Source organism: Crinia signifera, chromosome 1 (assembly GCF_055691185.1).
Source record: "Crinia signifera chromosome 1, ASM5569118v1, whole genome shotgun sequence".
NCBI lineage: Eukaryota > Metazoa > Chordata > Amphibia > Anura > Myobatrachidae > Crinia > Crinia signifera.
In genome coordinates, this window is record NC_139217.1 from 369,174,334 (window position 1) to 369,188,703 (window position 14,370).

The window sequence follows — 14,370 nt, forward strand, 5'->3', positions numbered from 1 at the left end:
GTGACATCAGCTCCGGCCTCAATCAGGCTGAGTTGACCGCAGCCACCGTGTAAATCAGGCTGAGTTCATCGCAGCCGCTGAGTAAGTCCAGACCTACTCAGAGCCTACAAACAGTGGTGATCAGTGAGGAAATCATTCGATGGTGAGCAGCTTATGAATGATTTTTGGAATGTTCACAAGTCTGCCAAGTCTTTGCAAGCCATATACATCTATTCGCATGGCGTAATTCTCAAGGTTAATTCAAGGTTAATTCAAGGTGCGATTACACTCTGGTGGACCAGCGTTTACCTGATTGCTGGCCGATGCAAATTAGAAGCCGTGCGATCCATGCCTGAATCAGGCCCTTAGAAACATAGAATGTGATGGCAGATAAGAACCATTTGGGCCATCTAGTCTGCCCATTTGTTAACCATATTGTTACCTCAAACATCCCTATTTCTTTGTAAGCATGTCCTCATGTCTATCCCATGCATGTTTATATTGTTCTGCTGTCTTAGCCTCTACTACCTCTGTTGGGAGGGTACTACTCCAATAACTAAGAGAAAATGAAGTGAAATGATGACATTGAAGTGATGGCCAGAAAAGAAAAATATTTCTTATCCCTTTTATACACCTCTCACATTAAGGCCCCCATCCACTGGTCAGATTTGGTCTGTTTTCTTTAGATTCAGATGGATCTGGCAGAAAAAAAGTCCAAATATGAGCTCCCTTTAGATCAGATCATCTGACAAAAAAATCCTTGGTGCTACACCAATGATCCGTCTACTCTGAAGCTGTCAGGGGTTTAACATAGAATTGATAAGATGTATCTGAAGTGAATAGAGAGAAAATTTAGCACAGGTTCAGATCAAATTTATGGCGGTCACTGATGCTCTTTTTATTATATAAAGGTCCCTAATGCTCTTTGTATTTTATCGGGGTCATTGATGCTCTCTGTATTGCTTGGTGATAACCAATGCTTTCTGTATTATATAGAGGTCATTGATTCCCTCTGTATTACATTGCAAACAATGTTGCTCTGTACATTATATGGCAGTGAATTTGATATTCTATGCATTATAGGGTGGTAACTTTCTCTGGATGATATGGTGGTTACTGGGATGTACTCTTCCTTATACAGTATGTTGGTCATTGTGATGCTTTTTGTATTATATGGTGGTCACTGCAATGCTTTATGGTGAGGTAATGTAGTACAGACAGAGATATTTGAGTCTTGAGACAGTGGAACCAGCATACTTCATTTAAACATACAATTTTTTTTTACAGAATACATGGTACCTTATTGTAATGAGTCTAAACATGAGTTTTGCCAGCACCCCACACATATTTTAGTCATTGCAGTGTTTAAGCCTGTATTCATAAAAGCCAAGGTGGACTACTATCTTCCTGGTGGGATGAGGTGGTAGTAAGCTTCCAAGCTAAGTTTGCCCTGGGAGACGGAACCCCTAAATTCACCCATGTATGGAAATGGATTGCTGACAGACTGTCAGTTGGCATCAGGGCCGGCTCTACCATCTACCATTAAGCAGCTTTAGGCGGCTGCCTAGGGTGCAGGGATGGGGGGGGGGTTTGGGGGGCGCCACAGAGTTTGCCTAGCATAATCATGGATGTCTATGAGGATCCTTGTTGTACTTAATGTAGGTGGCTGCTGTGGAACTTCTAAGACCTTACCCCCATACTTTCCCTTGAGGCAAATGTCCCTACTTTCCTGCCCCCTTCACTCTGTTGAGGGTTTCAAAGAGATGCCTTCCTGTGAAAGCAGGGGACTTGCCCTCGTTCCTGGGGGACTGAGAACCCCACCCACTTTTTGGGAGCCCCCCCGCCTTTCTGGAATGTTAGGCAAGTATGCCTTAAGGATTTGGAAAGTGGGTACTGGTGGCAGTATGCGGGTGGAGGGGGGGGGGCAGTGTGTTGAAGTTCACCTAGAGTGCTGAGAAGCCTTACACCGGCCCTGGTTGGCAAATAGAGAAAGAGTTATGTAGGAATGCTGGGATGCAGTCTCAGCTTTGCTACCACTTTAAGGCACAATACTGTATTTGCTTAATTTTATCTTGTATTTCAATGCTGACTGCCTATAACCTTGACATTAACACTGGTTTAATGTACCAATGAATTGAATTTTACTTTACTCCAGGACTTATGCATGTGATAACATAACCTGAATTTTCCACAGCAACAGCCCGCCACAGTGTCAATTTCTTTTCCCTTTAGAAAAAAGGAAAACTATCATTTAAAATTAACTTTGTATTAAGCAGCTCCTACGGTACATGACTCCTTCCTGGATTATTATACAAGGGTTATTGGTCCAACCAATAACCCTAGGCAGTGACGGCTCATACCTTTTTGGGGAGAGGGGCTGCCTCTGGCCGCAGCCGCCGTGGGGGTACTGCGTTGCAGGCACCCCCCAACTGTCACCGCTGCCTCTCCTCCCGGTCCCCGCAATGTGCTATGATGACAGGTTCAAGGTCTGGCGCATGCGCAGTACAAACCTCTGCTTCGGCAAGAACCCATAGAAGGGAATCATGGTCCCGACGCCTGTATAATACAGATGACAGACACCGGGACCAGTGCGTGTGCAGTGCAGATGTAGGTACTGCACATGCGCAATCTTGGATTTTGCTCAGCAGCCCACAGAAAGGAGTCCCGGAGGGAGATAAAACCTCCCAATGCCCAGTCACAGTGAAGTCACAGTGAAGTCACAGTGAAGCCAGTGCAGTCTCACAGACTGCATCTGGCTTCAATACCGTGGTGTATTTTACCTGGGGGGGGCTGCAGATTTGCAGCGCATAGGAAAAAAGACACCACTGACTCTAGGTCTCCTGCAACATGATGATCGTGTGTGTGGGGGGGGGGGGGGGGTTGTAAAATGTGTGCGCAGAGATGGTTCACACAGACACAGCACAAATGGGATATGTCAACAGTATGAAGGTCGACATACATAAGGCCAACCACTATAGGTCAACAGGTCAACACATGAAAAGGGTCAACAATTCTAAGGTCGAAAGGTGACGCAAGCATTTTCACGTTTTTTTTTTTTAAAACATGCGGTATTTATAGCCTACCATGGTGGATTGAGAATGTAATAGTGTGCCGAGAGCAGCAAGGCACCATACCCTAACCCAAAGCATCACTTTCTTTTGTATATTACAGATCCCATAATATCCCCTCTGCACACCAATCATCCACAGCACTGAAGAGAGAGCGGAAGAGAGAGAGAGAGGATAGCATCTGATACATACTGTTAAACTTTCTCAGTTTAAATTTTTATTGGGGATGTGCAAATCTTGTAAAGGAAATATTCATTGCTCAAATACCAAAATACACATAAATATAGCTTACAGTGCATCAGAAGGAACAAACACGGGTACAGCTTTTTTTATTTAAATAAAAGCCAGTGCCCTGCCCAGTGCCCAGAAATGTATTTTATTAAAAAAACAAAACACTGTAATCTTTCTCAGTGCCCTATCCATTGCCTTACAGGCCCTGTAAGTTATTCATTATATTTAAAATGTTGTATTTTTAGTTATAGCTTTCCCAGTTCTAATGCCATTTAAAAAAAATGTTCAAAGCGATAATAAATTAATCTGTAGACATGGCACATACCAGCACAGTGGTGAAAAAATGGGGGAGTGACTTGCCCCTGTTAAGCTACACCACTCAAATGAGGCCACACTCCTTTTAGGCCACACCCCCTTGTTTTTTTCCGCGCGCAAATCCTTTATCTCCAGTCTAGGACCATCCATTAGCATATTTCTGGATTTGCCTATGCCTACTATAGTAGCATACTTGCCTACTTTTGAAAACTTGTTTCAGGGAGAATATAGTTGGTAGTAGAACTGTGCACAGTGCCCCATTGAGGGGGCGTCTCATGCTCCTCCCATAAGGTGTATAATTCCATATATGGAGTGATTGTGAACGGGACACCTAGAAGCGTGAGGGTGTACTGCTACATCTGAGAGGAATCTTTTCAAATTACTTATCCAAATTGTAGATGAGCCCCAAAGCTGTTAGCAAGAGATAATATACTTGCTAAAGTGCTAGGAAATTGTACTGATGATTCAATATAAATGTATCTATCTCTCATTCCTTTTTTCCCCAAAAATGTAACAGTGTAATGTGGGCTAGGTGAAATGAGGGAGATTGCTAGACTAATGAGGGAGAGAGGGAGATTGCTGTTATTTCAGGGAGTCTGATAGTAGTGTTCGGAAACAATATTTTTCCTTATTTGATTTTTCAACAGTTACTTAAAACACTATGACAGGCTTTAATCTAGCTGGATTCAAAGCAGCAAAAACAAATGCAAAAGAATGAAATGCAAAATACACAAAACTCAGTGAGGCAACAAGATTTAAATTGAGAACATTCACACAGGGACTTGTTAGCAGCTGTATCTACAATAAGGGATTAAATAAGAGTAACAAAGCATCACACGAAGCACCAACTAGAGGTATCAGGAAGGATGCATTTAAACATTTCCCTACATACTGCCACCGGCTGTAGGATCTGATGCTACAGTATATGTGATGCATTGAAAACCCAATTGCATGAATTCTGAGTGAAGAGACACATTAATGAAATACAGTTATTGATGGAGCATTGCAGAGCAAAAAAAACAAGTAAATCATATTGTAAGTGCCACCTGAAAGCAAGCAACATATGTACCAAAGTTTTTAGATACTTGACAATAATCATTTTTTTTACCTTTATTATCTGAAAAATGTTTATTGATTGTCATCTTGTCATCAAATCATATGATACTATATTTGTTATTAAATACAAAGTGAATTATATGTTATGTAGTAAGCGTGTGAGATGCTCGCACATCCCCGTCAGCCAGCGCCTCCCAGCTATACAGATATGGCATGCTGGCGGCAAGGGGGAGAGCAACCCCGCCTGTATCAAGAGAATCCCTCAGCATTGTGTTCCTCCCAGGTGAAAGTATTTCTATTCAGGAGGGTACACCATCACTTGCCCCCCCCCCCACCCCCCACCACCTGTGTGTGCAGCGGCCCGAGTAGCCTGTGACACCAGCCTCACACAATGGAGAGCTCTAAGGCACAGAGGAAGCCTGCCTAGATACGAGCACCCCGGCAGCATGCAGTTTAAAAGCTGGCTCTGATAGCCTTTTCATGAAGTCAGAGTAAGAAGCTTGTATCTTGCTCTTGCAAGACCCAGTTAAAAAATGCTTAAAGTATACTTGAATACGCTCCTGGGGTTGGATACAAACACCCAGAAGTCAGTGACAATCATAAGACCGACAGCAGAATCCCGATGGACAGAATTCCAACAGAATGTCGCAGTCTGTGGGCAGTATTCAATGAGGCTGAATCGCCATGTTATATGGCGAATTTGTGCTATTTTTGTGCTGTAAGGCGATTTTTTTGACTGAAAAAGTGAATCACCCTATTCAATGACCAGAAGGCGAATACATTTCAAGGTTATTAACGCGCTTCACCGTGCAGCAATCGCCATCTTTTCATGGTGAAGTGGAATGTGAACTTTTATCCACTCCCACTCACTGCGCTCGCCACATTATATAGAATCAAATCCACACCGACGTGGATAGTGGGGGTATGAAAAGGTCGGAGGAGGCGTACCGCTGCCCCTCGTGGCGGTTTGCGTTGATAGTGGGGGTGGGGTTAACAATGGGGGTGCATTTAACATAGTAATCACCCATCAGGGTGCCTGTACAATTATAAATCTCATCGCATGCCATTGTTATGGCATGCGATGCAATATAAAAATTGGACAGTGCGGCTCTTAGGACCCGCAAATCGGGTCCCATCGCATACCACTAATTAAGGTATGCGATGGTATGCGATGGCCGCCGTGCTAGGAAACAAGTACCTTTCTTTTTGATTCATGGAGAATGTCGACATCGTACCTATAGCCTGAAAAAAATGCAGACTTGTATGCATCTTGCCAGGTACATGTGCCCTATTGGTATGCTTGGTTTGCTACACATCCAATCCTAGCCTATAGTTCTATCAACATATCCTCACTGATCTTTGCCTATGTGGGAATACCCCAGTCCAAAAGGAGAGTGAAAGCACAGAGGGTGAAATTTAATAGGAGATTCAGAAAGTGAGAGATTTGGCAAGAAATTTCCAAGTTTTTTTAAAGCGGCAATCATTTACACTGCAAAACCAGTTTGATTTTGCAGTGTAAATGATTGATGCTTTAAAAAAACTGGAGATTTCTTAACAGATATCTCACTTTCTGAATCACTCATCCTATTAAATTTCACCCAGAATGTCTGGGTTGGTGCACCTTGAAAATAAATGTACAGAAAAATGTAACTTTTATTAGGAAATGTCTAAAAAGGCTGTGAAAATAAAAACACACTAACATACATATACACACAACATACATATACACACAACATATACACACAATGTTGTGTGTGTATATGTATGTTAGTGTGTTTTTATTTTCACAACCTTTTTAGACATTTCCTGGTACTTGTGTATTATCAAGGCGCCCATCGCATCGCATACCATAAGGCATACGATGGTATGCGATGCAATACAATGTTAGCAGATGTTATACAATTTCAAATTGTATACCATCGAATTGTATGCCATTGTATGGCATATACAATGGTATAAGATTTTAAATTGTATAAGCACCCTAATGGGTGTTTTCAATGTTAAATGTGCCCCCCATAAGATAAATAATAGGTGCTTACAATGTTAAAAGCACCCCCATGCCACCCGTGCTATCAACGCCAACTCGAAGCGTGGCGAGCGCAGCGAGCCCACGTGGGGCGGCGGTACGCGTCCTCCGACCTTTTCATACCCTCACTATCCACATCGGCGTAGAGTTGACTTTATATAGTGTGGCGAGCGCAGCGAGCCACCAAGCCTGAAGCGTGGCGAGCGACACGGAACCCGAAGCGTGCGCTCGCCACACTATATAAAATCAACTCCACGCCGACGTGGATAGTGGGGGTATGAAAAGGTCGGAGGACGCGTACCGCCGCCGCTCTACACGCTTCGGGTTGGCGTTGATAGTGGCAGTGGCGTGGGGGTGCACTTAACATTGTAAGCACCTATTAAGGTGCTTATACAATTAAAGATTGTATATACAATTAAATCGCATCTCATTGCATTGTGTGCCATATACAATGGTATACAATTTTAAATAGAATACACTGCCATACGACTGAATATTGTGGGTGCCGTGATAATACACAAGTACCCATTTCCTAATAAAAGTTACATTTTACTGTACATTTATTTTCAAGGTGCACCTACCCAGACATTCTGTGCTTTCTCTCTCCTTTTGTTCTCAAGTTTAATGTCTTATGGTAGCACACCCTTACTGGTCCAAAAGTGAATCCCACACAAGGAACCAGAATATAAGGGTCCACCTAAAACTACTGTTACAGTACTTATCTGTGCGACTGGTACAAACCCTTGCTCGGTTAATTCCCCAGTCCATACACATGCAGGTACAGTTCTAGAGCAGGCTTAGTGTACAAACAGGCACAATATGCTCTGCAAAACAAATGTAATTTCAACTCGGTATCAGCAAAAGAAAAATATATATCTCTCAGAGGCGTAGCGATGGCGGAGCCGGCAAAGCACGAGCTCCGGGCGCCGGAAGATAACATGGCACCGGAGCCGTGCCTGCACTGCCAGCCTGCTCCCCGCCCGCTCCAGGCTCCCCGCTGTGTCCGGGAGTCGTGCTGCTATTTTCAATTCACATCTCCGGCTGGACCTCTAGCCAATAGGCGCTAGTGGTCCAGCAGCCAATCAACTGGTGGCTGCTGGATCGCGAGCACCTATATGCTAGCGGTCCAGCTGGAGATGTGAATTGAAAATAGCAGCACGTCTCCCGGACAAGGCCAGGGTCGGGGGAGCCTGTGGTAGCTGGAGGCAAGATGAATGGGGGATTTGGCTGCTCTCCGCCCGCTTTCACTGTGTTGCCTCTCTGCTCCCCTGCACAGGCAGCTGAGTGCACAGCACTGCAGTACAGAGCTGGGCTGCCGCTGCTGACGCCGGAAGCTGTCAGAAAGTAGATCCATCCATAGGATGTATCTATAGGAGAGGAGAACTGCTATATGTACTGTATATCTACAGAGCACACAGTAAAAAGTAAGACGTTTCTAGATCTTTTTCATTGTATCTCATCACTTTTCACTGCGCAGGAGCCTCACCTACTACAAATGGGGGGGGGGGGGCATGCCCTTGTTCCGGGCGCCGTGGCACCTAGCAACACCACTGATATATCTCTTGTACATAAACATTTTAAAAACACTTTCATACTTTATGCAATAATAAAGTGGACCCATTAGTCAGATAGGGCGGCATTGTTTGAAAATATAAACAGTGCCACGACCAAACCGTTATTTCTCTCTATCTAACATAGGAGTGTGATGGTGCAGTGCCTTTACGGAAAAATATGATTGTATTGTGAGAAAATATTGCAATCCTACACTGTCTATTACTGGGCTACAGGACAGAGCAAAACATACTCTAGAAGATAGACCATGTGTATGTCAAAGGACGCAGTCCGAGACAAGCAGTTCCGGGCGGAAGCTGTGTCCACAAAAACCTTGTTTGGAAATTCATGCAGCTATAGGGATTGGTGTGCCTTACAACTAATGCAAATAGATGGCACTGATAACCCCCATTTAATATATATATATATATATATATATATATATATATTCAGTCTGAGAACTGAACACACAAACAGAAGTAATAAGGCATAGTATTTCCTAACCCTATCGATAAACCCCTAGCTGCTAATTACAGCCAATGAGTAGTCTAATGATGGTGGTACATCCTAAAGGCCAGCAGCCCACCTCATGCCACAGTGTCATAACCCCTGTAAGACTTGTAGTATCATCACTATACAATGTAAAACATATTATATATATATATATATATATATATATATATATTTTTTTTTTCTCAATAAAATCCACTCAGGGCAAGCCAGCAATTTGGCTCCCCTCTGTCTCCCCCTATGGATATCACATTACTGCCCATTCCTCCTCTCCCCCCCCCCCCCCCTGCACAACAGTTGCATCCCTGCACCTACTGCATAGACTTGTTAACTACTGATTTAATCTGGGCCATGGAATGTTAACATTTGTGTCAATGGATTATGATTCTACTGATTTTACAAGCACTTCACTATGGATATGATATTGGGCATTTATCAAATTCCAACGGGCTGTGCTACAATCCGTAAATCAATAATGGTGGCTGTGCAATTATTCAGGATAACTACATCTTTATGTTTTACTTCTGAAGCAGCTGAAGATAAATTCTTACCAGATGCTGAGCAGGATCACACTAGAAATGCAATCAGTCAATGCTGTGTGATTGGCTACCATTTATAAATAGAACAATGTTTCTTATTACAGCGCCTATAGTTACTTAATTATAAATCTGTGCTTATTGGCACGGCATATGTGAGTAGAATACAGAGCAGTGATTGGCAGGGCTTGCATAAGTATGCTAATAAGTATGGCTCGGATTTCACTCACATTGACAAATCTCACATTAGCTATTTCTGATGTTCCTATATTTAATAAACATTCCAAAAAGCATCGAAAAGTTTCCTTACTGTCTGTGTCTCCTCAACCTACATTTAGCTTTCTAGTAGGTGTTCTACCATAGCCATCTGATAGCCAGGAAGGCACAGGGCAAGCAGACAGGAGAGGATGGCAATAAACTGTTAGTAGGCTTAATGGCCTCATTGAGTTTTTTTTTAAATATTCTATGTAATCAGAAAAGAGGAAGGTTCAGCGCACTGATGTTCATTTCTAAAATGTAAAACATGCAGACACGCGTCTATTTATCTTCTTGGTGCATGCATAGGTGCAGACTAACATCCAGGATTTGTGAAGAACTTAAGTGCTTTATACAGGATTGCAGGTTGAGAAGCTAATGTCCAGGAGCGTAGCGAGGGCGGAGCCGGTGGAGCACGAGCTCCGGGCACTAAGAGTTAATAGGGCACCGGAGCCGTGCACCGCAAAAGGCACCTGTGCCGCTTGCCTGCCCTTTGTGTGCCGCCCACCTGCCCCGGAGAAAAGAGGTGGCGGCCTGCTAAACATGCCCTTGCTCCGGGCATCATGACATGTAGATCATAGAATAAACTTTACAGGGCTTATTTAATACGATGGTAGTTCTATTTCAGATGGGATGTTGATAAATGGACAGCCTTGCAAACACCCGCTACATTAAAGAGCGCACAGCCAGATCTTACGGTGTTCCCCTGATCATTTTTGTATGATACCATGAGGGTAACAGATGCTAACCAAGTGTATAGAAATACCCTGCTATGACATTGTATTCGGAAGTGTGCCTTTTGCCATCCAAATAGATTACATGATGTGTGCTATCAAGCTCTTCTTAGATATTGTTCACTCAAGACTCAAAGGTTTTATAATGAAAGTATAGACGGATGCATCTTCATACATATATCAAAATGTTATAATCTTGGGGGATTTCAACCCCTTAAAGTTCATTTAAATATTCATTAAAGAAACCTAGCTTTCTAAAGAAAAAAGCTTAAGGTTGATAAAAATTCCCAAAGCAGATTTTTATATAGAAATATATAATTCCAGTATCTTCTCATGTGTATGTTTTAGTAAATTACTAATTTAAAACCGTTAGCAGTAACAGAGCTTTCATTAGCAGTCATTTAACAGTTTTATACATATCTGTTAAATTATATTGAGAAAGCATAACTATAGTTAATTAGCACTTCAACTCTTCCCTTTGTTGTGTTATACATTTTTAATACTTCCAGATTAATTAAATTATGCAAAATGCAGATACTAGAAAAAAAATGTGTTATAAAAATCCAAAATATAAATAAGATTATATATTATAATTATAATTTAAAATTCTAATGGCTTTTGGAGCAAATGTTATTCATGGACATATTATGCAGGGTTTGATATATAATATTTGGACTGTGATATGCTGCGATGTGCCTGAAACTGAGGGGGTTATTCTGGTTGATTCGCAAGGTTGCTAATTCACAGCCTTGCGAGTCCACAAAACCCTGCCTTTGCGAATGTTTGGCTGCCGCCACCCATTCGCAAGAATGATTCTCACGCAGGCCCTGCGAAGGGATGTTACACAATAACATCCCTTCGCAGGCCAGGGGGAACCTCCCATATCTTTCGATGGTCGCCGACCATTGAAAGAGGTGGAAGGTGCACGCATATGTAAGGTTTCTCTGAGCAACCTTACATATGGTTGGACGCAGGGAAGGAAACGGACAGGCAGCTAACATCCGGTGACGCACCAGCGTCATGGCCTAATTAGCATGAGAATGCCCAGTGTTCTCATGGGAATGCCCATGAAATGCTGGGCGTTCCCATATGCTATTGGGGCCGCCTGCAGCCCCATACCTGTCTCTGCCCCCTGCCCTCTGTGTTGGGTGTGTGCACCCGGCAAACAACCTGTTCGCGGTGGGCGCACTAGTTTACTCTAGAAATATGCCAAATCCTACAGTATCATTGGCTATTACCAAACTAATGAGCAATCACTTTACGATATTTCCGTATGGATTGCAATGAGTTTGAGGTAAGAATACAAGCTTTAACCTGAGCATGGCTAACTGGAGCATCGTATGCTCCATAAATGGGTTTAGCACAGCATGCAGCCTTTTGTCTGCTTATTATTAAATAATGGATATTAAGTTGAATTGAGCTGTGTAGATTTATACATTTCACAAGCATGAATTAGACATGAAATTCCCAGGGCAGGAGGAAATCAAGTAGAACGCAGATTGAAATGAAAAAAAAAAGAAATGTTTTGGGTCTTTTTTCTAGCAGGAATGGTAGGAACACTGGTGCTGGTGTTATTTCAAAGCACTACATGACTATCTATATTTGTACAGCACAACTGCTAAGAGTGCTGAGACAGTGCTGTTATAGTGAGGGTCCTGCAGTGCTCTACGGAGTTCTCCTCTGTCTGATTGATGCCAGCTGAGTTGAAGGGGTGGGCAGTAAGCCTAGTCCTACCTGCGTTCCTAAAAGCGAGAACATGTTTCACCACGCAGACTTCCTGGCCTCACAGCCACTGCATCCATTAGCCAGCTACATACGCTGATGCATACTTAGCTGGCCAGTTGTATAGAATATCAGGACCATTGGTTGCAATGTTGGAATCACAGCTTGTGATGTCGGTGTTGGGCTGAGTTACATGCAGGTGGTGTCTCTTCTACTGAGGCATCTCCTGTAAACCCCTCCTAGATATCAAATCGAGATAATTCTTCTGAGTATTTATTGCATAGTAATAGTCGACAATTTGACCCCTTCCGGTATCTTAATCACAACAAATAAACAACAAATTCCATAAATACAGATGCTTGTAGTTTACATTGTAGGATACCAGTAGAAGATTGGGTTGAAAAATCAGCCCATGAAATTTCTGTGAGCAGCTCTAAATGGGATAGGAACTGAGCAGGGGGTGGCATATTTCTCCACTTTAGACCTCACACTAATAGCACCCACACATTACATTAATAGTGTTGGACTGTGGCATGAAGGGCCCATCAAGGGATAACTTTATAGGTGCCTACAATAGGGGTGTGGTCAAACTCAAGAGGGGGTGTGGCCAGCTAACCATTACAGAGTAGATAGTATAGTAAAATATATTAAATACTGCTAGTTCTTGCACTATAATGTATCACATTAATCACTGTAGATACATCATAGCCATGTGTAATATAACGTAACATATATATAATATATAATTCATGTGATCAGTCTGGAACCTGATCCCTATAATTGGAGGTGGGGCCCACCAAGGGTTTCCAATGTGCCCCTGTGGGCCAGTTTGACACACATGTTACAATAATACCATTACACACAGTATAATGATGCAATCAAACACATTATATTTAAACCAAACATCCCATATGCGCAAACCTCTCATTGTTTTTGAAGAGACATGTGTGCATGGGCACACATTGGGACACATATTAATGCCAGCACACAAATACAATGTATTAATGTTAGTACACAGACACACAAACATTGTATAAATCAAAAAAAAATCTGGAAAAGGGAATACATAGTACAAGTTACTCTGCCACTTGAGCCCCATACACACTAGAAGCAATATCATTAACGATATCATCGGAGCTCCCAGGGGAACGATATAGCGCATACACACTAAACAATATTGTTAATGTAACAGGGACATGATGAAAATCCTAGTTTGAGCCCTGGCTAAGTGGCTGCATAGCATTTAACAAGCACTTGCCCAGGGATGGGGAACCTTCGGCCCTCCAGCTGTTATTGAACTACACATCCATGCATGCCCTGCAACAGTATTAGCATAGTCAAATAGCAAATCTGTAGCAGGGCATGCTGGGATGTGTAGTTTAACCACAGCTGGAGGCCCAAAGGTTCCCCATCCCTGCACTAGGCTGTGCAGAATGGGTGCCAAATGACTGCCAATGAGATCCCGACAGTCAGTATACCGGAATGCTCTGACAGGGGGAATCCCGACTGCTGGTGCTCCGACAGGGGGGATCCCGACTGACAGGGGCTATTCTCCCTTGTGGTAGTCCACGACCACCATAGAGGGCGAATAGTACCTGTGGTGAGTGAAGCGAGCCACTGAGCCCGCAGCGTGGCGAGTGCAGCGATCCCGCAAGGGGCTTTTTAGCACTCGCCCCCCCTGTCGGGAACTGGGTAGGTGTAACACCTGCATCCCCAGATTGCTGTTCCAAGCTGCAATTTATAGTATTGTACAGAAGGGTATGGCGCAGTAATGACATAATTCAGGGGGTTATTTAGACCTGATTGTAACTTTTTGCAAGCTAGTCACAGCCTTGCACGGGGCAGGTTTTTACTCTAGCGGGGTGTCTGCTTTCTGATCGCAGGACTCTGCTAAGTCAGGGATTTGCATTTTGCTGCTTATGTGAAATAGACACCTATGATGGAGAAATCCCCTCTATTACCCAATGCCGAGGGCACTGGCAGATAATTCAATTCATAGCTTTCACAGATATTGTTGTACAGCTCTTAACAGCATATAGCACATGTACTGTATATAGCAATTCCTTCTTACATATTTATTGACTGGTAAAATGCTGCTGTATGCACAAAACCACTATATACAGTACAATGTTTCTTGCTCCGAAGTTACAGTAGATGACATATAGATAGATAGGAATTACATACCTGCTCTTCATAAATAAACCTTGATGAACACAATCTAGAGTGACAGTTGTTTGTTTTTCTCCAGTCTCCATCAGTCTTTGAACCTTCCACTTTTCCGAGTCATTCACTCTCACAGCTATCACTTTAGCACCAAGAGCAGCTTTGACCCTTAAAAAGAGAGAATAAAGATAAAAACTATTTAGCAGGACATCTCCAATGACAGC

The 14,370-nt window shown here is 42.9% G+C and overlaps 1 protein-coding gene across 1 annotated transcript in view; it reads right to left on the reverse strand.

The window, feature by feature from the left end:
• The window catches only part of TMEM132B (transmembrane protein 132B), a 486,016-nt gene that overhangs the window by 265,870 nt on the left and 205,776 nt on the right, over positions 1 to 14,370 (reverse strand). Inside the window, exon 3 of the mRNA XM_083150609.1 lies at positions 14,168 to 14,314. Within this exon, the coding sequence (XP_083006735.1) occupies positions 14,168 to 14,314 (147 nt within the window). The remainder of the gene's footprint in view (positions 1 to 14,167; positions 14,315 to 14,370) is intronic.